Genomic DNA, 26,805 nt, shown 5'->3' with positions numbered 1-26,805 from the left:
ATATATATATATATTTGATGAGTAGTATTTTAAAAAAAATTTTATTGAATATAAAAATACAAAGATTTATAATCAATTAAAGTATTAATTAAGAAAATAGAGTTTAAATTATTAAATTAGATTCAAATGATATTTTAATATAAACAATAATTTTTAAATCTTGCTCCAATCTGTAACATCTTATGGCTATGTGATTAGGGTTTTCAAAACGACTCTTTGTTCGTGAACGGCTTGTGTTCGGCTCGCTAAGCAAATAAGCCGAACACCGACACACTTTTTGAGCTTGAAATATAAATTTACACACCTAGTCGCGAAGTAAGTATGGAACATTCTAGTCCACAGTAATAATACTATACTATGGAGGTACCGGAAGTCCTCGAGCTTATCTTTTCTGAAGATTTAAAACCACAAAGCCCAAACCCTTAGATGCAATATTAGTAAATATTATAAATACTTAATTCAAGTATAGAACTGTGGTCTCAAAGTTTTGAGTATAAACCAACAAATTTGTGACTACAAGAAGACAATATACCTTAAAAAATATGGGTTTTTGGTTGCCTTTAAATCACGTAATACCGAGCTCGTTTCTGGTACAAGTAATTGATCATACGATCAGAGGCCATCGATATAAAGAGCTCTCTCCTGGTCGGGTCTTCAAGCAACTTCTTAGAGAATAAGTAAAATGACGTGTCCTCATAAATTTCTGGAGTTTCTTCCAGAATTCGCATGACTTGCTAAATAAAAATTGCTTGTGATGTGTTAGGGTTATTGGTACATGAAACAACTAACTATGAAATCTGACTTCTCATGAAAATTGCATTATCTTTTTTTCTTTTTCTCAACTCTATGACGTTTGAATCGACTAGTAGATTCAACTTCATTAAGGTTAGGGCTGGGGCCTTCATTGGTGTAGGCGGTTTGCTCGATGTCAACTTACTCGGCTCTTCCAGCAAACCCTCTCTCTCTTAAGGCCTATGCATGATTTCTTGTGGTCATGCCCCACCAAACATATGATCCAACTTTTCTTCAAGCTCAGGGTCAATGTCACTAAATTTAAATTTTTGGGCATTTGACACAACCAATAAATTAATAAAATGATTGATATGTTGATGTAAATGCAGAAAATATAAATGATGAAGGACATAACGTTTTATAAATTATCATCTCCAATCTCTCACCCCACCATTCATTCGAAACATTGATGGTGCATTTTACCAGATCCCAACCCAAGTCTGTGGATCCTTGTTTCAACTCTTTTCATATTTTCTAGTCCATTTTTAACTGATCATACTTTTTTTTCAATTACATTCTATCATATTCCCTTCCCGCGCTTTCCTTGAACTTTGTTATTATATTTTGTCAGTCCTTTTTGTTAAAATAGGTGTTGGTATTTTTCCCAAATCCACCTCTTTAAGACAACAACAACAACAAAGCCTTAATCCCACTACGTGGGGTCGGCTACATGAATCCTTTTTCTCCATTGCGTCCTATTTAGTGTCATCTTTTCATTTAGTTCTAGAAATTAAGATCATTAATTAAGATCATTTTTAATACAATAAGCCCAAGTCTTCCTAGGTCTACCTCTGCCATTTTTTAAGACAGAGATTGCAAAAATATTAGCTTAATCTCTTTATCCCACATGGCAGACGAACAAATTTCTTGTCTTACCTATCATGTCTGCCAACATGTATAGAGATAAGCAATATAAATTTTTGGCATACATTAAATATTCTTTTTCATGAAAACAGAGAAAGTAACGTTTTATAAACCCTCATCTGGAATGGTAACAGAAAAGAACAGACAATTCATCACCACTTCATTCACCAACAACACCACCACCACACCAACAACACACCACCACCACCACCACTCCCATTTACACACACCAAAAACATCACAACAACAAGCCGTCACAACCACCGCAACCAACCCAACACACCACCACCAAATCATCAACACTCCACCACCATCACTCCCTTCTCCACACAACACCCCATCTACACACAACCACCACCACACCATCAACTCCAACACATCACCATCCCTACATCAACACCAAGCCACCACCACCACACAACAGCTCCAACACACCATGCGGAGACACAATATCACTTGAAAGTTTGTATCTTGGGTACATCATGAAGAAAATTAACACCCTTTTTCCATTCTAGTATTATTACTTGAAACCTTCCACATGCATGCATATCCGCGCGTTATTTGTTATTTCAATCAATTTATGCACTCTATTTATGCTTTTATCACCTGTTATGATAGGTGCTTAATAAGATTGTTGAAGACTTGTTTCAAGGGCATCCCATAAGTCAAAGAAAGCTCAAAGAGCTTTTAGGCCACACTCCATCACAAGTCGTTGCTGGGGCTCTTTTAGGTATTTTTATTGCCTATATTTGCTGTCAAAATATTATTGTCATCTAAGTATTTTTCAAACTCCTTATCTTTATAAATATATACATAATTATGTTACTTGAGATGTAAATTTTAGGTATTTTGATTAGTGCAATTAGTTTTGCGCACAATTTTGTTTTTTGTGTAATTCCTTAATATTATTACTCGTTTGTGTAATGCTTTATATATTTTGCTCACTTTTTTTTAAATATTCTTTTGCATAATGATTTATTATTTATCATTTAGTAGTTGACATGTTAGGAGAATATAAGGTTAGCTGTATTATTTTTTTTTAATTTTTTTTAAAGATTTATCATGCTTGAAAAAGGAGTTTGCTTTTATTTTTTGTGTGGGTGGATAGAAGTTTGAAGAATGATCATTCTATTCAACTTGAAATTTGAAGTTGTGACTTGAGAAATGTTCATAAAAAAAGTTTTTTTAATTTTTTTTAAATCATTGAAGTTGGCGGCATGGTGCGCGAATGCATAGGACGTTCTTGGAGACAAGTTTAAGAATCCTAAGGTGTTGAATTCAAGTGTTCATTGTGCGGAAAAAAAAAGATGACATATTTTAGGCAGCCTAAAATTTTCTTATAATGTTGCATAAATTTAAATGTGTGAAAGTTCAATTGTGGTGAATGAGCTTTGGGAAGAACTTGAGTGACACATATCATAATGAAAATTCTTATTTGTTAAAAAAAAATTGATAGGCCACTCTACATAGAGTTGTTAATGATCTAATTTCAAGTTGAGCTGAGTTGATTCGAAAAAAAATTCATCCAAAATTTTAGCTTATAGCTAGACTTTGTTTATTTTGATCTGATCTTGATTTGAGCCAATATTCCAATCAATTTTTGAGTGATTTACAATCTTCTAGACAATTTCGTTAAAACTTACAACTCTAATATCACTAGAGCTGTTAGCAATTTGCTCAAAGAAAATTTGATCCAAAATTTTGGCTCATAGCTCGGCTCGTTTATGTCAATCCGATCTCAATCCAAGCTAAAATTTGAATTAATTTTTGAACAATTAACATTTTTTGAGTTAAATTCACAACATTTTTATTAAGATTTTTATCAAAGAGAATATTTTAGGTCTTTATAGACCCTAAATTATACATCACATGATTTCCTGACAAACCACAATCAAAGAAAGCGAGAACAAGTCAACACAAAGCATGAAAGTAAACAAACCATTTGAATATATCTGGGCCGTCAGCATATCTCAGAAAAGCAAAATGGTAGCAAAACTCAACATATACATGTTTGCTCCTAACGCTAAACATCAAATGGAGATTTGGACTTAAGATGCAGAACACGAACAAGCTGCTCCTAATCCGCGTCACGTGATTGAATGCATCAAGTACCTCGAAACCTATGCTGGTACCTTTATTTCGATATAGACTCCCTAAGGAGTTTAAAAATATATAGAAAAGTCTAAAATAAAGACTCGACCTGCAAAATAGAGTTAATACGGCTTATCTCATGCAACGTATAGTAGGTCATGTTCGGTGGGAGAAGAGCTTAATAACACCTGCAAAAAAGACGTTAACATAAATCATTGCAACTTTTTCTTGTTAGATATGACTTTTTGCAAGAGGCCACCCTAAAAAAACTAGTGCACAAGTCCACTCCCGGTAAACACAAAAATCACCACACAAAATGCCTGGCTAGGGCGCAAACTAAGGAACAATAGCCAGGACATGAAAATTCATAACTACACTCTGGCCCTTGTCTAGCAAGCATCTAAACACAAAGTGGGCTAGCCGCAACATTTAAGTGTGTGCAAAGTGTGGGTGAAGGCTAATGTATGACTTTGATGGGGTCGCTGACACCAAACTCATCGTAAATATCCAAGAAATCTAATGAGTGTCAATTGGGGATGACATTTAAAAGAGGTGATCTCACATATGGTCTAACTGATATAATTTTAAAATAGAGCAGATAATACATAGTTGAAAATTATCCACTTTCTTATTTTAAAATATGGTCATTAAATACGGGTCCGTAACATGCAATAAGATGCACTTTAGAACTATTGGATTTATAGCACAATCATGTTGATCATATTATAAAACTTGCATTGATGGTCGAGATAACCTCTCGAGCAATGCTCGTTTAAGTATTACAACTAACATATGGATCACTCATCTAACGAATCAACTTGCCATAAAAAAAGACCAAGTGAGGCACATGAAAAAATGCAAGCGTGTACTAGCGTGCCGCAGTTGCTCGAGCAATGTGCTAGTGAACATGTGTGGCACACTAGGTGGTTAAGCACAATATGGATATTCTATTAGGTATGAACATCTACATTGAACTTCAAGGCTCGAGTGCTTTAGCACGCTACAGTCGTTCGATCAAAATATGGGTGAACATATGTAGTGCACTAAACAAAACCCTAGTCTAAATTTCAGGAAATATGACTTGCAAGCTTAATGTGATTGCACTATTTTTAGTTTTTCTAAGAACTCGGAGTCGCCGGCTTGTCTATACGTATGTTATCATCGTATAATTCACTTTTCAAATAAATCTCTCTCGGATCATAGAAAATGATCTAAAGAGGAGATGAATCAGAAATGATAAAATATACAACGAAAATAGACAAACAAATTTTAAAAAGAAACATGGAGGACTTATGTACTGTAATTCTCACGTGATAGGTCCAAATAAGATCAGATCGAAATACCTCAAAACACGGTATCTACGAAGAAAATCCCTAAACAAGGTACCCAAAATCAGAGAACCAAAAAGAATATTTGTATTCTGAGATCAAAAGCACTCCCAAAGGAATGTATCTCTTTGGTTAATTATATTTTGAGGGATACTCAAGAATACTCTCGATAAAAGGGGAATTGCTTACATTATCATGACAGGTAAATATGTCACTAAAAAATGAATATTTCACTGAGACGTCTTGGTGCTTCTAATGCCCTCGCTAAGTCATAGGACAGAGAGTGAATCTCTCTCATCCTAAATGGGTAGTGGCACATCGGCATACGAAACTCATAAAATAATCATGTCCACTCAAAGGATATTGACAATGCTTCCAGGGCCTAATCGAGCCATAAGGGTAGAGGGTGAATCATCGTTTCCTAAATGAGCAGCAACCTATATACAATCGGGACCTACAAGACAACATCAATAAGTCAGAAAGGACGATGGGGCTAAAAATGGCTCAACAAATGAGAGGTAGAGTACTCATAATCGGGTAAAGATGTTGGGTCAGGATACAATGTAATCTCTAAAAGACGGAAACTCTAAATCCTATGACCTTATAAAGGTAGAGATCACAGTGGTGGGATTTATACCCGCCAAAATGGTGAGGAAGTTACTGGAAAAAAGTAAAAGAGAGGTCCAGCTATCAAGTAAAAAAACTCTTCCACAAAGGACGTATATAACATTTAATACCCTAAACGTACTAGACAACCACCTAAGTAAAAAATCTATGCTGAACTAGTCGGGTTAAAGAAGCACAGTGATTTCTCCTTGGAACATGCAATATGATGCAATTATCTATAGTCCTGAGCGTAGAGACCCTATTAATATGATTTGGGTGAGAGTCATGTTATGCAAGCTATTTAAAACAGACTCGAAGGTCATGTAGAAAAGTAAAGTGCAAGTTTTAAATAATTGAAATCTTTTGATCCTAAATTTTGATTTATCTTAATCTTTTATTAAGATTTTTATAGAAAATTTATATTTTAGTGTCCTTAAAGAGCTTAAATTATATCATAGGATTTCTAGTCAAACCGAAATTAAAGAAAGCGAAAATAACATGCATGTTGTTTAAGGTAAAAACTAGCCAAGTGTAAAATAATAAACACAGGCTAGGTGCCGTTGGGTCAATAACATCCCACAAAAGGAAAAAGACAGTCAGACTCTGCATATACATGCCTTTTCCTAAATCCTATACATTAAAGAAAATTTATAATTAAGGTACGAGACACAAGTTAACTGCTCATTGTATCTGTCTCGTGGTTCCCATATCAAGCGCCTCAAGACTCATGCTCGTACCTTATTTCTATATATACATACTCATTTAAGGACTCTAAAAAAGGTACATATAAAAGTCTAAAAAAAAGACTCGATCAACACAAAAATCATGTTAGCATAGAAGCTGTCAACGTGCAACTTGATGAATCATACCTGATGAGAGGAGAGCTTAATAGCATCAGCAGAAAATGTGTTAGCGTAAATCGTTGAAGCTTCTCCCTGTTGGACATGACTCTCTGCAAGAAGACTGACTCTAATATATTATTGTGCATGTCTCACATCCAGTAAACCCACAAAGGAAGCACACAAAAAGATGCTTGGCTAAGGCAACAAAATAGCAGAGAGCTATATCCAAGCATTGAAAAAAACTACCTAAGCACTATAGTCCTAGCCTAACACACCATCTAGTGCATAGTGTCATAGTTACAACATCTGTGTGTATGCACCGTGTAGGGGTAAAATCTAGGTGTATGAATTTGATGGGGTTGTCAAACCGACCCCATCCTAAACATCCAAAAGATCTAAAATATGTCACTAAGAATGACATTTTAAAAATAAGTGACCTCACGTACGACCTTACTTATATAATTTTAAAAGTAAGGTGTATAGTACATAAAAGAAAAAAATATTTGCAAAAAAACCTATTGAGTTGCAATTTCATAAAATTTCTTAAGAATTTGATTATATTATTATAAAAAGGCATAGAATATTATCAGATATGGATGAGCTCGAAGGTTACTGAATTTATTTTTTGATGAGACTAATATAAAATCTGCAAAATTTCCCCTAAGATGTAGTCAGGTCAGGATACCACGGATCTGTCATCCTAAGCTATTTAGGTCTTAAGTCTACCTGATTGTGAAGGTAGTCAACCCAACACAATCGAAAGTTCCTTGTAAACAATAACTGAATTGCGTCGTCCAAGGAAGTTTCAGTAGCCCTAAAGTAAATGGAAGGAAACTCTAGTTCCTATGACTCTAAATAGGTAGAACTCATAGAGATGGGGCTTACACTTGACAAGATAAATGGCGGGGTTGCCACTGGAAAGAAGAGAAAAGGTGGTTCCACTATTAAGCTAAAAACGTTATGCGCAAAGAACTTACATCCCTTTTGGGTTGGGGTTGCCTCTAACACCCTAGTCATACTAGACAGCCTTCAGGTAAAAATTTATGCTTGGCCAAGTCAGTTATGGAGATGCACGGGGACATCTTCTCAGATATATGCATATGATGCAGTTGTCTTCCATAATCCCATGGCTTGAAGGCCATATTAGAATGGCTTGAGTGATATCCATGCTATGAAATCCATTTTAAAACGGGCTCGAAGGTTATGCAGAAAAGTAAAGTTTAAAAAATCCAAAATATTTTAACTCTAATTTTTAATTAAGCGGAAAATCCAAAATATTTTAACTCTAATTTTTAATTAATTTTAATATTTTATTATTAAGATTTTATAGAGAGTTTAGAATTTTATGGTTCCTAATGAGTCTAGATTATTTTTCATGATCAATCCCAAACAAACAGCTAACAGAAAGAAACACAAAAATAAAACAGTCACAAAACAAAAATCAATGCAAGTCAATCAAAATATAAGAAAAGGCTGATGCCGCTGGGTCGACAACATCTCATAATAAAACAGTAAAAGTGGTTGGACTCACATATACATGCTAGGTCCTAATTATATACAAAAATAAAAAATCAAAATTAAGATACATGACAAAAGTTGTTGCTTCTGGTCCCTGTAACGTGGTTTGACGTGTCGTCCACCTCGGAACTCGTGCCCTTATTCTCGATACCGGTTTAACCTATGACTATCAAATAATAAAAGAAAAATAAAGGACTCGACCTACAAAAAAATGTTAGCACGAGTTAACTTATGCAATACATGAGCTATGACTGACGGGAGGAGCTTATAGCATGACTTTGCAAGAAAGAGTTAGTATGAAATTATGACTTTGCTCCTCTCTTATTAAACTTGTGTGTGTGTGTATATGTTTAGACATTATCCTTTGCAAGAAAATCACTTCTAATATACCATTGCGCATGTCCACACTCAGTAAAAACACAAACGCACAACCAAAATGATGTTTGGCTAGGGCAACCAAGCCAACAAAGAACCATAGTCAGACATAAACAAAACTATCTAACACCCCAATCCTAATCAAGCACACAATCTAGCGAAAAGTGTCCTAACTAGTAAATAAGTGCTCAAGGTAAATTCTTTAAAAGGATCGTCACACCGAACCTGTCCCAAAGATTTAAGGGATGTAAAGTGTCACCTATGATGGATTTTGAAAAGGGTTTCGCCTCACGTATTGTCTAATTCTTTATTTATGTAGTTTTAAGATATGGTGGATACCATAAGTAAGGAAAACATATATTTTTTTTATTTAAAATATGGTCATTAAATGCAGTCCCGTGGCGTGCAAGATTGATCCCAGAAAATATAGTTGTGTAAAATTTATAAAGTTGACTCAGCTTTACAACGGTGCCAAAATTTTGTTTTGATGTTGTATATTATGAATAATAATGTTAAGCATTTAATGTTGGAATTCTACGCAAGTTACATATTGTTATTAAGTGTTATAATACTTTCTATTTAAGTCCCACATATCGATCTCACGGGGAATATTTAAATTTGAAACGATAAATTAACTAGGAAATTCATAGAAAAAAACGAATTTACTATCACTAGTTTCGAATGTTTAAGATACTATCAAAACTAACTTATTAACTACTAGTAAAATTTAAATGCAAATTTTAAAACAGTAACTGCTAAACTATGTTTATGTGATGAAGTTTTTTAATATGAAAAAATATCTTTCCCACTACAATGAGTTTTTGGTGAAATAAGATGAAATAAATAGTATAAATTTGTATTGTGCCAAATATGAGTAATTTTAATTCTCTATCCTGATTTAGTGTTATAGAAAATCATTGACTAATCTAAGGTTTAGTCCCTAAATCCGTGGCTAGGCTACGAGGATACTGACTCCCACTCCAGAGCTCCCACTTCCCTTCTCCTGAAGGCTAACTCTCGCTTTAGTTCTTAAACACTAAGATCAAATTGGGGATTTTAGTTTGTCACCTTAAAAATTTCTAATTTCTACACCCAACAATTTATATTTTCTTATTTATTTGCACTTAATTTCATGAACGAAATACTCTTTCGTGGATTTAAATGTGATTCTCACTCTGTTGTAGAACTCATACTTCATTTCCCTGATTATATGTTTCACAACATATTTTAACAATTCAATTGGTCAGATCGAAATGTAAATTAAAAACGGAGTTGAAAAATCATCACAATTTATTTTATATTTAACATTGGCACATCCAAATTATCTCTTCATTTAACCATATCTCAGAGTAGGGAGAAAGATAAAAGTAACTACTCAGACTTAATTAGAAAGATACAACAAAACACAAATTTTATATATAAAAGAAACTTCATACAACAATAATAAACAAACAACACTTATTTGAAACTCTTTCTCAGAGCAAATCTCTTGTAGCCTCTCTTAGAAAATGTAGGAAGAAGATATCTCTCACTTCTTTTCTTCTCCAACACTTTTAGTGAAAAATTCACACTTACACTCACCACAAAAACTCAAAACTATAATGAAAATAAATGACTAATGGTATGGAATGACGTGAAAGGATGCAAAGTGGCACGAAGGGGGGCGAAGAGATGCGAAGAGAGACCATGAGAGTAAAGGAGGAGAGTCTTTTTTTGATCAATTTCGGCTCTAAATAGAGCATAAGGTTGGTTTTGCAATAGGTGCATACAAAAACTCTTCAAAAAGCGTTCAAATTTGTCAAATCTTCTAGAAACAGGGTCTGCACCGACACTAACGTTGTCGGCGCCAGTGGCTAGATAATTAAATCTGTGCTCTCTGTCCTCAAGTAAATGTTACTTGTCGTCAAGTAACTCCTTTACTACCTAAAAATATGACTAATCGTAAAGATTTTAACTTCTAGATTTCTATATTTTAATCCACTAAATACAAAACATAACTTAAGAAAAATGTAAAATAACTCCAGTTAATACTAAATATATAAGAATATTTAGCAGTCAAGTCTAAGATTTTTCATTCTCTATTCTTTTCAAGAAAAATTGCAAATTATTCATATTAAAACCACTTAGAATATTCATATGAAAAAGAATTTCATGAAACTTTACTAGTAAATATGCTAATACTGAAATATAAGTTTAGAAAATATAGCCAAAACTTATTTTTAAGTTGATTCAAGTGAAACCAATTTTTAATTAGAACTTTACTAGTAATGCTACTAATACTCCAATACAAGTTTAGAAATGTAATAGTCTTTTCCTTAAGTTGATTCAAGTGAAATCGATTTTTGATTAGGCATCTTTTCAGAATCATTTTCAATTCTTTTTCTTTTCTTTTCTTTTCCCTTTTTTTTTATGTGAGAATTACTATATTTGGAAAACCTTTAATGATTTTGAACTTCATTATCTTCTTCTTAAAGTTAAAAACTTTTCACATTCCTTTATTTTATAAATTTATATTAGCTTTAAAGATTTTTCATATAGTTTAATTCTTTTCTTCTTATATGAATCTCTAAGATTTTTAATACTTTAAAAACACAAATTTATTTACTTACAATAGAAAAACATAGTCTTATTCTATCATACCAAATATCTTAATCTCTAAAATTAACCTTTATTATTGAAAATTTTTACTTAAGTTTACTATATATTTAGAAACACAAATATACTTATTTAAAATTACCCCCTAATATCAAATGTCATGTTAAATTTTAAAATATTTTGAAAATATAACTAATTGAGGACAAATAAAATTAAGTTTCTTTTCTTTAAAAATGAATTTTTCTTCCCCCCAAACTTCAATTTTTAAAAGATTTTGCATGAAAAATTAAAAAATAAAGGGTGAAAGAAAACATTTAATACATAAAAAAAAGACTTACCTGTTGAAGGTTCTGATTTGAAATCTAACTCTGAAATATTGTAAGTGCTAATATGAAAAACTACAAGACTTAAAACATTTAATAACACATAATACATATAAAAATTTGCTCAGAAAGAGTTAACTTCAAATACATTCAACAAAGTAATAAAACTAACAACAGTACTAAAATGATTCCTAATGTAAAAACAGTCTCACAAATCTACTTTTCCCAATTCAATATAACATTTAAAATAAAGTGTCACTCTAAAAAAACAAACAAACAAACACAACAATACAGTACAATCAAACATAAACTAAACAAAAATCTAACTAAAACATCACCAATCATCATTTTCTTCTTCTTCCACATCCAAATTTTGCTGCTGATATGGGGAAAAAACAGGGTGAGTAGGAAACTAAACTGAGTGATCACCCCTCATGTATTTGACCATCGCATCATCATAAGCAGCATCATATTCAAACTTTTATCTTGTCAAATCATCATTGTTTGCATTTCTGGCCTTCATATTTTTCATTATACTTTTCAATCTCAAGATATATCCCTGTTGGATCATCATCTGCTCCATAAGTTCCTGGATAGTAGAGGTACTTGAAGTAGAAGAAATATACGTCGTCATACTTCCAGATCTCCATCTGACATGAGATTCATAAGTCTTTATATTAGCAGACCCAATAAGTTTTAGATGTTTAATCCTCTCCTCATCCATTCTAAAATCAACTCATGCCTATTCACATAGTGTGAAGATCAGGGCAGGGTGTGCTAAACCACCAGTAGTCTCTCTCAAAGCAATAGAATGAGTGTTTCTATAAACAATAGAGCCTACATATATCCTTCTTATTTGTTGGATATAGAAGTTCAAGATGGCTCTATACTTTTTTCACTATGATGATTTTTTGGTATCATTCTACTAGAAATAAAATAGTGTCACACCTTAGATACTACATTTAACATAGAAAGATGAAAGTTTACCTTAACATTATTCTTCACCTTCCAAGCGTCTTTTCCATCTCATCAGTAAGAAAAGAAATAACTTCATCCAAGCCTCATTTGTAGCAGACAATGATTTGTACTGGCAGCTATACACATCTTCTAACTGATAAAATTCATTAATTTTCCTTCGAGTAAATTCCATTATTTTCCCACGAACAAACACAGTCTTCAGAAGTCTCCTTAAAATTGGCATAGAACTCCATCACTGCACCAATAATAGCATTAACAGTAAAGTAACAAAAATTCTCCCATTGCTGAGCATTGATTATTCTTTCGACTTCTCCACCCAAATTTTTAAATCCTCGATCCGAAATTACTTTTTTAGTTGTAAGTAGACTATTGAAACAAATGTTGGCCTTCTAATTGACAAACTTTTGATCATCAAAATCCACATCTCTTTTTCTCTTGCTCATTCTCGGTGCCATGGTAATTTACGAAAATTTGATAAAATTCAAATAAATTCTCAAAAATTCCGAAAGTCACAATGTGGAACATTTTAAACTTAAATCTACTAAGTAAGAGTTCTTTACCAAAGAATTTTCTCAAAATATTCTAAAAAAATTTTAAAATTTCAGATCTCGGCAATGTAAGATAAATCCTTGGTGAAAATAAAAAATTTTGAGTTCAAAGTGTAGCTCTTACCTAGAGAAAATGAAATCCGAACTTCGTTTGCCTTAAATCACCTCAAACTTGAGAAATAGCAAGCCCTAGGTGCAAAAAATGGAGGTTGAAGGTGATTAAAAGGTAAAAATGGCGTTTTTACTGTGCAAATCGCGAATTTTAAGGGGGTTGGGTGGTTTTCGGGTAGAAGGCGTTGTCGCGCTCATGCCGGTGCAATGGCCAAAAAATTCATTCTTTTATTTTTTGTAATTTTCAATTTTTTTCCATTTACACTAAAGTTTATTTAGCCTTTTTAACACTAATTTTCATCTTAAAATAATTCACAAACAACACCAAACTAACTTTTATACATGAAAATACACTTTTTATAAATACATTTTTCTAATCACACTTTCACATCAAAAAAACAAACTAAATTATAATTCAGCGTCGAAATCAAACCACAGCACTAGAATGCTGACACAAAATTCTATATACACAATCAAAGTCAGTAGAGTTCTAAAGCAAAATAAAGTAAATCAAATCCAAGAAGGCGTTGTCGGCGCTCATGCCGGTGCAGTGACCAAAAAATTTATTCTTTTATTTTTTGTAATTTTTTAATTTTTTTCCATTTACTCTAAAGTTTATTTAGCCTTTTTGAACACTAATTTTCATCTTAAAATAATTCACAAACAACACCAAACTAACTTTTATACATGAAAATACATTTTTTACAAATACATTTTTTTAATCACACGTCCACATCCTTAAAGCAAACTAAATTATAAATTAACATCGAAATCAAGCCACAACACTAGAACGCTGACATAAAGCTATATACACGATCAAAGTCAGTAGAGTTCTAAAACAAAATAAAGTAAATCAAATCCACACAATTACATTAAAACAATAATTACTTTAAAATAATAGAGAGTTCAACTTCTTCAATTATTCTGCTTCAACTTCAATACTTTCTCCTTCTCTAATATCTCCTAAAGTCTGGTAATGGACCTACAAATTGTAGAACAGGATGGTGCCTACTTTTTCAGGTCTCTAACGCTTAGTCGCCAACAGGGTGGTGCCTACTTTTTCAGGGCTCAAAAAAAGGTTATTTTTTATGGTATTTTGGGCGCCTAGGTGCTAGTAGGCTAAAGCCTACTTTCCCAAGGCTCGTAAAAATGCTCTAAAAGGCCTAGGCTCCCGAGACTAGATCCTAGGCACCAGTATGGCCCGAAAACCTTAATTTTTGTGTAGATCGTCCGACGGAGGGTTTCTTCAATCCACAAGCTACGAGGGACCAAATATGACTCAAATATGGTCCCATAACTTCAAAAATGAGTATTTTGATCAGCCATTCATCAGGAAAATCGTAACTAACGCTCGCCCCAAATCACAGTGTGGGTAGGGTATTCTAAACCCTAACTTTTGTCCGGTTGACCGTAGGAAGGTCCTCATAGATTCGGAAGTCACAACAAATTGTGTATTGCTAAAATATAGCGTTGTAACTCAGAAATGAACATTTTAGGGGTTTTAAATAGGAGTTTTGGTGCTTAGGGTCGTGCCGGACCCCCGCGGGGGTGAAATCGGTCTGAACCCAAAATTTTCTAAAATATGTGTGGTAGATCTTGGCTACTACTCTTGGCCTCAGAAGACTCCAGATTGTCATCAAAACGAATGTAAAATACATTCGGATTCAAGGCTAACACAACCTCACAGTGAACTTTACTAAGTAGGGTCAAGTCGGTACCAGTCCTGATTTCGTGCTCGGGCACATATCTGGAGGTCCGATTGGATGTCTTCGTTGGCGGGAAACTTGACACAGTCCCGTGTTGTTTAAATAGACACCCCTTATACATGACAAAAAAAATTGTAGCCAATAGTTTTTTCGCTTGTTTGCATGTCGCCAACACTTCGCTCGCACCAGTTTAATACCTAAGAGCCATAACCGAATGTCCTCTGCCTCAAGATTATGTCTGTCAACAATATGGATGAGAGCACATGATTTATAACTAACTGAGGGAAACCATGTAATTTGCTAATACTAGTTACTAGAGTTTTCTATTAAGCTTATATATTACCTAGGTACCTGTTGTAAATATTTTTTATGAATGAAAAAATTTCATTCTCCATTTTGTTCCTCTTCGGTTTTATGGTCTCAGAGCTAATGCTCATGAACTGGATCAGACATTTTACTAGGGGATTCCTGCCATCGGCTGAGGGACATAGCCAGAGAAGAAAAGCAGGCCACGGCTCCAGCTCTCATACCGCCAATCAAATTGTATTGGTGATTAAGAAACTCACGCCTCCCTTATCTTCTCCCAACAATCTTCTTCGTCACTCCGAAAATCCCTCTACCACATCAGATGTCAACATCCTAAAAAACCATCAATTTTTTTTATGGCCCTAATGTTAGCCATTGTTATAACCCACCCCCCTCCGCTCTAAAATTTCTGCTAAACAATCTAAAGAATTTCGCTCAAAGCCCTTTTTTTGGCTGATAACTACCCTGTATGGAGAGCCCATAATCTCAAATCATTCACAGCAAATGGTTTTGTCAACTTCTTACAAGTTACCTTTCCTTGTCTACCAAAATTTCATCCATCCACAGATTTTACCCCCCACCTCACAACTTTCTACATTTTGGCATAGATGTCTTGGACATCCATCTAGAGACCCTTCATCATATATGACAGTCTCAACCGACACTTGATATTCCATCTGACTTATCTTTATGTAATAGTTGCAAATGTAATAAGAGTCATAGGCAACCCTTTCCATCTCGCTCTTTAAATATATATTCGCCTCAACAACTTATACATTCCAATGTATGGGGTCCATCCCCATTCTTATCAAATCAAGGTTTTTGTTATTATGCAATTTTTATTGATGATTATTCCAAGTTTTGTTGGCTCCTCCTATGAAATATAATTCTGAATTGTCCCAAATTTGTCTCCAATTTATCTGAATGATTCAAAATCAATTCCACACCACCATAAAAAATATTCAGATCTGATGGAGGGGGTTAATACATTAATAACACACTGAAACAAACATTCATTTACTATGGTATTCTTCACCAATTTTCATGTTCTTATACTCAACAAAATAGCGTTGCAGAGCGCAAACACCACCATTTAGTTGAAATCACTAGAACACTACTACATAATGCATCTCTACCCCTCAAGTTTTGGCTTGAAGCATTGCTAACAACAATATATCTCATCAATCACATGCCTTCCAAAACTACTCAATGGATTACCTCCTACGAACTTCTACACAAATAACAACCCACATACTCCTATCTCAGTGATTTTGGATGTCTTTGTTACCCTTGGTTGAAACCCAGAACTCTACATAAACTAGCCCCTCATTCAGTTCAACGAATCTTTCTTGGCTATTCATCAACTCACAAAGGTTTTAAGTGTTACAATCCTTCTACCTCCAAAATTGTTGTCTCATGCCGTGTTGTATTTTATGAAAATATTTTTCCCAAAATCCGGGTTAACCCACCTTCCTCTACAGCCCATCCCCTGTTTCTCATCCTCTCCTGCCTGTTCCAATATCCTATGCTCAGCATTACTTAGTCGAATCTCCTATCTCCACCATACGTTTCAACCCACCAAATCAACCACACTTTCCTTGCCCCACCGTAAGCCTAAACCTAAGCCTTCCCTTTCGCAGCACCTCTTGTCAGAGTGAACCGAAACAAATTAACACAGCTCCTACTCACTCTATGACTACTCAAAGCAAAACAGATACCTTAAAACCCATTCAACGCCTCAACCTACTCCATAAAATTCAGAAACAATCTGATCCCACTTCTTATTCCCAAGCCGCAAAATCTGTTGTATGGAGGAAAGCCATGAGAGAAGAATTCCGTGCTCTTCAAGCTCTAGGAATATGGTCCAACCGGTTTTGGGGTGTCGTTGGACATGCTATATCAAATATAAGTCGGATGGCTTGGTGGCATGCTACAAAGCTATGCTTGTAGCTCATGGCTTTAATCAAGAACAGGGCATTAATTACTATGAGACATTTAAGGCCCGTTTGGTGTAGCTTATTTGGTGGGGTGGCGTTTTGAAAACACACCAGACCTGTTTGGGTAAATTGAGTTTTGACAGCTTATGCTTTTTCAAAATGCTGAAAATGACATTTTCACACCCCACATATCTTGGTGCAGTGACAACTTTCTGGCTGCGATCTGAATTTTCCAAAATATAAAAATTTGTAATAGTCACTGTACCTAGCTTATCAACAAATTATTTGCCCAATTGCGAAAATGTTGACACTTCAAACTCTCTTGACGGTGGCTTTCAATTGAAAATGGCCTATTAAATAGTTTGATGTGTCCAATGCATTCTTTCATGGTACACTTAAAGAAGCAATTATATGAAGCAACCGATGGGTTTTACAGATACTCAATTTCCTCAACATGTTGCTTACTCAAGAAAGCTTTTTATGGACTCAAAACAGTCTCCGCGACAGTGGTTCTCTACCATATCCGATTTTTTTTGCTAACTCGGGATTTATATCCAACCGAGCTGATCCTCCCCTATTTATCTCACCATACTGATCACAAACTCCTCATTCTCTTATATGTTGACGACATTTTTGTGACTGGTGATTCCATGGAGGCAATTCAGACTCTCACACTTAAGCCTCCGAGAGGGTTCAAATTAAACAGTTGGGTAATGTGCGCAACTCTTAGGCATTGAAGTTTTCAGGACATATAGTCGAATACATGTGCTCGAGTCAACAATCATAACTCACTCACATACTTTAAGAGATGCTATGATAGGTTGCAAACAAGTGTCCGCTCTTCTTCCATCTATGAAAATTGACATTCCTGACAATAAAACTCTCATGGATAATTCAATGGAGTATAGAAGTGTGGTCGGTGCACTTCAATACCTCACCGTTACTCGTTCTGATGTTTCCTTGTCATCAATAAAATCTGCTACATCAACCCACCATACAACACTACAAAATTCTCAATTGTTTTCTATGTTATCTTAAGGGAACTGTCGACACTGGTATACTCATTAAATATGGGAATCTAACTCTCCAAACATTCTCGGATGCGGATTGGGAAGGTGATTCTGTGAACCGAAAATTTATTACAGGTTTTTGGTTTACTTTGGGATCGACACCCATCTCATGGACGGTGAAGAAACAGCAAACATTGCTCGGTCCTCCAAGGAGGCAGATTGTCATGCCTTGGCCGCCGCAACTGCTGATACATTATGGCGTAGACGTCTTCTTATGAAGCTTGGAGTTGATCAATCGCAACCAACCAAAATGTATTTCGACAACATTTCAGCTATGGCTCTTGCTAATAATCCAATCTTTCACGCTTAAACTAAAAACATTGAAATTGACCATTACTTCATTGGGGATCATCTCCAAATAGGCCAAATCGAAATTCATTACATTCCTACAGAATACCAACCACGTGATATCTTTATTAAAGCTCTTTCTAAGCCAAAGTTCATTTTCTTTAGATCCAAGCTTCAGATTCTCCACAAGAACCATCATCTTGAAGGGGGATCACAGCCATAACCGAATATCCCCTACCTCAAAATTATGTCTGCCAACCATATGGACGAGGGCACATGATTTATAACTAACTGAGGGCAACTATGTAATTAGCTAATATTAGCTATTAGAGTTTTCTATTTAGCTTATATATTACCTAGGCATCAGCTTTAAATATTTTTTATGAATGAAAGTTTTCCATTCTCCATTATGTTCCTCTTCAGCTTTAATATCGTTAATGGTTTTGCACGGCCCCCCTCCCTTCATTATGAATGAAAGTTTTCCATTCTCCATTACGTTCCTCTTCAGCTTTAATATCGTTAATCGTTAATGGTTTTGCACGGCCCCCCTCCCTTCATTTTCATCCTCTTTATGAAGAAAGCTTATTAGGTACGGAGTCCGTTCGCACCAGCGTGTGCGGACTCTGTGTCCGGACTCCGCGCGTAATATTCTCTCTTTTATGAACTTTATATTTGTTAGTGTTGTGCCAATTGAAGTACCGATGCTAGCCATTTTTGATTTATGATTCATTTTTTTTAATACACGAGGTGCTCTAATTTTTCTCATTTATAACTCGATTCATAACTATAATAATATATTCTAAAGCAATCATCATGATAACACTATAAGCTCAAAAAATATGCATCCAATGAACAACATCAAACATAAAATACCAAAATGAGATACATATTCAAATTAATGAAACATAATATTTAATTTTTTTTGAAAAAAACAATAATATTTTTTTAGGGATTTTAGGTCTAGTATTTCTTCTATGAAATTATTTGTGAAATTTTTCGGTCATTATACTCGACCAAAAAGGCATGCATGATTAAGTTTTTTTTTTTTTTTTTTCAAATTGTATATTACATTATTTTCTTTTTCAATTAATTATGATCACTATGGCTGAATTTTTTTGTTAGAGTGGGGCCCACTCTAAATTTTTGACGGTCCTGATCGTATCAGACCGCACGCAATAATTTTTCCTCCTAATACTTTCTGAAACAGGAAGTGATAAGGAAAAAAAAAAATAGAAGCAACAAATTAAATCCTTCACCCAACTGCAAATGTCTGATCCAAATATAAAAAAAAAAAAAGACAAAAAAGCATTTATATGTGTTTGATTTTGATTTTATTTTTATTTAATATACCATGTGCACTTGCACTGTCCAAACCCTAAGATGGTAAAAGCTTAACATGCAGAAAGCACTGCTGATAAAATATCCTTCTTTCCTGTATATATAAATATTATATTTTACTGGATGGAAAAGCACTGCAGTACTACAGAACTCGCCTGTAATAGATGTTGCTGAAAGTTACATATAAAGATTTGCAAATAAGTTTGAACAATGAAGCTTATTTGTAGGCCACCAAAACATCTTTCATCCGCTTCAGATATACTGAAAGAGAGAAGAGAGATGTCCGGAACCAAGGAGATGGCCATGAAAGGCACTGCTTATGCTCCTTCGTCAACTTGGGGTGGATTTTTATTAAAAAAACTTGGAAGGAGATCTTCCTTCTCTTCTTCATGTGAGTTTTTCCTTCTCATATCACACACGATGCACATACGCACAAGCCTGCATATTTGAACGCGTGCACGCACACACATTCACACAAGAGAAAATATTAGATTCGAAAGGAAGAGAGACACCCTGGTGCATGCTCCACAACTTATATTTTCTCCCCCACTAAAACATACCTACATACATATATATATGTATGTATGTATATATATATATATATATCTATACACATACATACATATATATATATATACATACATACATACATACATATATATACCCCCACACGAACATACATACATACATACATACAGATATATATATATTGTAAATGCAGAAAGAAAACAAAAAACAAAATCAGGTGTTATTATGTAAATATATGAGAATTGAGTGGTATGCTTTTATATGTAAATGTCCTTTTTATATATATATGCGCCACATACTAAATTCAGTTGGTTGGACATCTGCTTGTCAGTCGTAAGTCCTCTCTGGTATGAGGTTCGATTACCTCCAAATATAGGGTGTGGTACTCGTATTAAATGCGCATGAGAGATGGTCGGGGCTTAGTATCATTGCCTTCGAACATTCCTTTTTTTAAATAATATATAATAAAAATAGAAATTTCATAAATCAGATGCCCACATTCTTCTATTTTAATTAACAAAAATAGAAAGCAAAGCACTGATTTGTTTGTATTTATATATCTATCCTCTTTCTTAAAAACTTAATTAATAAGCTCATGTATTTGCAAAAAGTTGCAATTTCATAAATTCTCTTAAGAATTTGATTATATTATTATAAAAAAAATAAATTAAATATTAGTATTATAAATATGAAAATATTATTTTTTTCATTAATAGCAATTAATTATAATTGAAATTAAATATATATAAAAAAAAAGATTTTTCAGATGTAAAGTTTCAGAGAATAATGGCGATGGCCACGTCACCAACTATTTCTGCTCCCAAACGCGAGAAGGATCCGAAGAAGCGAGTAGTAATAAGCGGAATCGGCCTGGTCTCCGTTTTTGGAGATGATGTTGATGGTTTCTACGATAAGCTCCTCCGCGGAACAAATGGAGTTAAAATGATCGATCGGTTCGACACCTCGGCGCTCCCGGTCAAATTCGCCTGTCAAATCCAGGGGTTCACTTCGGAAGGGTACATTGATCGGAAGTGTGATCGGCGGCTGGACGACTGCTGGAGATATTGCCTCGTCGCCGGCAAGAAGGCGCTTCACAGCGCAAATCTGGGCCCACAACAATTGATTAATGTAAGTCCGAACTACCCTAATTTAAAATATTTATTAGACGTTTATTTACATACAAATCACTCGAAATATTAATATTTACAAATTAAACACCTAAGTAATTTTTTTTGAACTACTAAATCAATATATTTACATGTAGGAATTTTACAATTTTTTAGATTAATTTACTTCAGAGATATTTACAATCATACCCCAAAATTTTCATTTATTGACATTAGGGCTGTCAAAACGGCTCATTGTTCGCGAACAACTCGTATTCGGCTCGTTCACTAAGTTAACGAGACGAACACGAACAACACTAACAAAGATTTGTTCGTTCATGTTCGGCTCGTTTTGGCTCGAAATACTACTAATCAATTTAAATATATATCTTTGATAAGTAGTATTTTAAAAAAAGAATTAATTATCTACGAGGCTACAAAAAATTATAATCAATTAAAAGTATTAATTAAGAAAATAAAATAAAAATTATTAAATTAGATTCAAATGATGTTTTAATATAAATAATAATTTTTAAATCTTACCCCAATCATTAACATCTTATGACTACGTGATTAGTGTTGTCAAAATGACTCTATGTTCGAGAACGGCTCGTGTTCGGTTCGCTAAGCAAACATTCCGAACACGAACACATTTTTTGAGCTCGAAATATAATCTAAGCTGGGCTCGCTCGTGTTTGACTCGTTTACATTGACATGTCCAATATCTATTTTTTCATCAACTCGTAGAACAATATAAAATGGATGCATAAATTTATTTATGAAAAGATGCATTTCATTATTTAAAATTTTCTAATAATGATTTTATGTGATGTTAAAATTTTAAGTGATATTATATATATATATATATATATATATGATGATGTTGATGATGAAAGTAATTAACTGAAATATATAAGTATTTATTTCATCTTTCGTATGATTTATTGCATGGCAGACAAAATAAAAGGAGCAGGTGAGAATGTTAAATGTAACTCTCAATTGTAACCAATAAATGAACGTCACTCTGCACATGCTCTTGTACTTTTCCACAATTATGGCCTCACATAAATGCAATAGGAATTTAAATTATTTATTTATTTTTTATTTTATTTATCTAAAATAAATAGAATATAGAGACACAATTTTATACATATAAACCATAAACTACAAATTTCAAATTACATTATTAATGGAAGCTTTACATGCATACAACACAATTCTTATGTATTTACATATCTATCATTCAAAATTTCATATTTACACTTATAACCCTTTGATATAATTAGCATATTCAGAAAAAAAAAAGTTTTTAAAAGGAAAAATTATTACATGCAGAGATGTACGCGCTGTCTGATCTCGACCGTCATTACAAAAAAACTTTATTTTAGTGGGCCCCATTTTTTAAAAAAAATAAAAAATAAAAAATAAAAAAAGTTGTGACTGACGGCCGAAATCGGACAGACTCTCCGCATGGAATAATTTCTCTTTAAAAACAGAGTAATGTTGTCATTGTTTTAGGTGAAGTTATGAATCTGAGGGTATGCATGTAAATAGGAATATTTAGGTGCTAGAGATATAAACACATAAGAACTGTGAGGTATATATGTAATGCCTCATTATTAAAATGAATCTACCATATAAAGAGCATATATATATATATATATATAATACCTATGATTAAATTAATTGAAATTATATAATATGATTTTCTATAATAAAATGATGATTTGGGATTTCTTTCCAAATACAAAATTAGTAGAAAAGAAGAACAAAGAATTTAAAGGCTCAATTAGTATTCAATGAGAGGTTGAATCATGATATCATGATAAATATTTAAATTATTTAATTACTACTTAAATACATTAGAGTATAGAATAGACACAAAATATCATATAAAAAGATTATATTGGACCAAATTGATCAAATAATCGATTCAATTATTGTTTGGATCAATAATAGGTATTTTAAAATTCATGCTCTTTTAGCAAAAGAGTCCAATTTAATTATAGTAATTATAACATCCACCATATCTTTTTCGGCCATTTACATCGTACAACGAATAAATAGCTCACATAGGATCGTCATAGTACTTCATTCCCAGCCAACATTCAAGTACAAAATCAGAATGCTTTTTTTATAAAAAGGAAAAAGTAAATTTTGTAATTAGATTTGCAATATCAAAATTTTCATATTTACATTTTTTATATTTTGGTGCCGTAAATACATAAAATAATATGTATTTCATTTAATTTTAAGATATTGTGGCGGCCTTTATTTTTTAAACCAAAGAAAAAAAAAAAAAAACCTGTTTTTGTTTGAGAAGTCGATGCATCTCTTTTACGTTGTAGCAGACGCTGACAGCTAGAAAAGTTTTTGTTTTCGTGAAGTCGGATTTCTCTCTATGTTGTTCTACGAAAAGGATAATTTTTCGCCGTTTTAGATTGCAGGTGACCTTTGTTTCCGCCAATATGACTTTTAAACGAGCTTTGTTGAACTGCAAAACTCTTTCGAACGAAGTCTAAATTAATTTGAGATAAATATAATATATTCTCTATTATTTATTATTTATTTATTTATTACTATTTTCGCTCTTTTGTCTGGTTTTAGAAAGAATTGTGGGAGGTTTCTATTCATCAAATTCATTTAAACTAGATTTAATATGGCTGCATTTATTTATTTATTTATTAAAAAAAAACCTATTTTAAATTAATTCTCAAAAAAATAAAATAAAATAAAATATAGATTTTATGCTAGTTTAGACTCACCGACAGCTAGAAAAGTTTTCGTTTTGTGAAGCAACATCTGTTAGATTTCTTGCAAAGTTGTTCTGCAAAAACGATAATTTTTCGCCGTTTTAGACCACTGGTGACATTTGTTTCTGTCAATGTGATTTTCAATGGACCTTTTCCGAACGAGCAAAACACAATATTTAAATTTAATTTGAGATAAACATAACATATTTTATATTATTTATTAAATATTTTTTATTATGTGGACCTTTTTTTTCATGGTTTTAGAAAAAGAAAATGTAAATTGGATATATTCTGACACAATTTTATTTTTTTAAAAAATAATTAGATGGACAGATCAAGAATAGGAACAGTAGTGGGAGCAGGAGTGGGAGGCTACTCAATTGTCTCCACCAAGATAGAGAAAATGATCAGAAGCGGGTATCATAACCTAGGCCCATTCTTCATCCCATGCCCAATCATCAACATGGGCTCGGCTCTGCTCTCTATTGATTTTGGGCTCATGGGCCCGAGTTATGCGATTTCCACCGCTTGTGCCACGAGTAATTGTTGCTTCATCGCCGCCGCCAGTCATATAAGGAAAGGGGACGTTGACGTGATGATTGCCGGCGGGACGGAGTCTCCTATTATTCCGATGGGCGTTGCGGGCTTTTCGGCCTGCCGGGCTTTATCTCAACGCAATTTTGACCCCGAGACGGCCTCTCGTCCTTGGGATAAGGCCCGCGATGGTTTCGTCATGGGTGAAGGGTCTGGCATTCTGGTAAGTATATTATATAGCCAAGAAAAAAAAAATGTTTTTTTCTTATTAAGTTTGGATAATAATAATAATAATAATAATAATATTTTTATATTCAAAATTAAAAAATTTAAATATATTTGGTATGAAATATGATTTATGTATGCAAGAGATTACTAATTATGAAATTGATTTATTTTTTTATTATTTGAAGGTGATGGAGAGCTTAGAGCATGCAATGAAAAGGGGGGCTAATATAATAGCAGAGTATCTGGGTGGTGCAATAACCTGTGATGCCCATCATGTCACTGAACCCCGCTCAGATGTGCTCGGAGTCACCTCCTGCATCACAAGAAGCTTGGAGGACGCTGGGGTTTACCCTGATGAGGTTCTTTTCTCCCTACATAACATAAATATACACATATATCTATAGTTATTAAGGCTTCTTTTGGGGACGGCTTATCCGCTGCAGCGGCGTTTTGAAAACCCCGTATCACTGTTTGGAAACAACATTTGAGCAGCTTATCCGAAAACACAGTTGGTTTTTTACACTAAACGCAGAACGCGACTCGAACCCCTGCGGTCTTCATTTTTCATATAAGCGGCTTATCTGGATAAGCACAAGCTGCTCCAAACTCACCCTAAATGTTTTTTTCTTCTCTTTATTATATTATTATTTTATTTGATTTTAGGTGAATTATATCAATGCACATGCGACATCTACACCAATGGGAGATGTAACAGAGATGAATGCAATAAAGAAGATGTTTAAGAATACATCGGAGATTAAAATAAATGCGACCAAGGTATCTACTGTCCCTTAAGAATGCATTTAGTTATATTTAAATGATGTGATTTTAATTTACATGCAATGGATGATTAATATTTACTTAAGTTTATTAAAATAATAATAATAAATTTAGACATTGGCATAGAATTAAGTTAATAAATATCATAAAATATTATGTTAGATTTATGTATATATATATATATATTGTGGGGTATGGATGTAAATACATAAGAATTGTGTGGTATACATGTAAAATGTGGTATACATGTAGCATGTAAAATTCCCCCAAAAAATATGTAAAAAAATTGATTTATGTTTCAGTCAATGATTGGGCACTGTCTGGGGGCAGCTGGAGCATTGGAAGCCATTGCTACAATCAAAGCTATTACCACCGGCTGGCTGCATCCGACGATCAATCAATATGTATTTTATTATATCCAACATTATAATTAATTAATTTATTAATTATAATTGCTTAATTTGCTAATTAATTATAATATCTTAATAGAACTTGGAGGCAGAGGTTACCATTGACACAGTGCCGAATGTGAAGAAGAAACATGAGGTTAACGTTGGTATGTAATTTTATTTGATTTATTATAATTTTAAGTATATTAATCATTAGCCATATTTTGAAGCCATATCGAATTCCTTTGGATTTGGAGGCCATAATGCGGTGGTGGTTTTTGCTCCTTTCCGACCTTAGAAGAAGAAGCAGAAGAAGATGAAGAAGAAGACGATGAAGAAGAATTGTGACAGAGAAGATTTATTCTACGAGCTATAAAAGCTTGAAGTGATGTACTCTTTCTTCTAATGTTTACTAGTAAACTATTGTACAGATGCAGAACTACTTATGACTTTAAATCTATTAAATCTATGATATAATAGTAAATTATAAATATTCTAAAAACACTAATCTTAACAATTCTCAAAAAAGGGGAAATAAATTATATATATATATATATATATATATTGATGTGTGCTAAAAAATTCACTGTGGTTGAGTAATGAATTATCGTTTTAACATTGCACAAGAATTCAACACACAATTAGGTAAAAGAAAATAACAAATAATGAAATCAGAAGTTTTTACGTGGAAAACACGTAAAGAGAAAAAATCACGGGGCCTGACTCACAAAAGGCAATGGTTACTAGGTTTTTCAAGTTATAACATCGACTGACGGCTTTCGGTCTGTGGTGTTTAACGACGATTGATGGTGATTAACGATGGTCAATTGTCGACGACGGTCGGTGGTCGACGGCAACAGTGGTGATCGAC

General features: G+C 33.5%; 2 protein-coding genes across 4 annotated transcripts in view; both read left to right on the top strand.

Moving 5' to 3' along the window:
• The window catches only part of LOC110025759 (uncharacterized membrane protein YuiD), a 7,463-nt gene extending 4,920 nt beyond the window's left edge, over positions 1-2,543 (top strand). Inside the window, exon 2 of one of the 2 annotated variants that reach the window (XM_020726404.1) lies at positions 2,275-2,543. In XM_020726404.1, coding sequence (XP_020582063.1) covers positions 2,275-2,433 — 159 coding nt within the window. In that variant the 3' untranslated portion in view covers positions 2,434-2,543. The remainder of the gene's footprint in view (positions 1-2,274) is intronic. The other variant, XM_020726405.1, reaches the window with a different exon arrangement.
• On the top strand, positions 2,321-26,371 carry LOC110025757 (3-oxoacyl-[acyl-carrier-protein] synthase I, chloroplastic-like). Of its 2 annotated transcripts, none has more exons than XM_020726398.1 (9): positions 2,321-2,386; positions 19,844-20,007; positions 20,911-21,272; positions 24,329-24,760; positions 24,951-25,124; positions 25,429-25,542; positions 25,848-25,949; positions 26,035-26,101; positions 26,192-26,371. In XM_020726398.1, exons 2-9 carry the CDS (start codon positions 19,896-19,898, stop codon positions 26,230-26,232), a joined length of 1,404 nt encoding a protein of 467 aa, XP_020582057.1. In that variant the 5' UTR covers positions 2,321-2,386; positions 19,844-19,895; the 3' UTR covers positions 26,233-26,371. The 2 variants fall into 2 exon arrangements, with proteins under 2 accessions (XP_020582057.1, XP_020582056.1); XM_020726397.1 differs by having other exon boundaries at positions 26,165-26,371.
• Positions 26,372-26,805: the final 434 nt, after the last annotated feature.

This window comes from Phalaenopsis equestris, unplaced genomic scaffold (assembly GCF_001263595.1).
Source record: "Phalaenopsis equestris unplaced genomic scaffold, ASM126359v1 Scaffold000329, whole genome shotgun sequence".
NCBI classification, from domain to species: Eukaryota; Viridiplantae; Streptophyta; class Magnoliopsida; order Asparagales; family Orchidaceae; genus Phalaenopsis; species Phalaenopsis equestris.
This window is presented reverse-complemented; position numbering and strand designations above follow the sequence as displayed.

Coding starts and splice junctions, on each gene's coding strand:
- LOC110025757 (XM_020726397.1), top strand. CDS start 19,896: ATGTCCGGAACCAAGGAGATGGCCATGAAAGGCACTGCTTATGCTCCT. Junction 20,008..20,910: donor ATCTTCCTTCTCTTCTTCAT/GTGAGTTTTTCC, acceptor AAGATTTTTCAG/ATGTAAAGTTTCAGAGAATA. Junction 21,273..24,328: donor GCCCACAACAATTGATTAAT/GTAAGTCCGAAC, acceptor AAAAATAATTAG/ATGGACAGATCAAGAATAGG.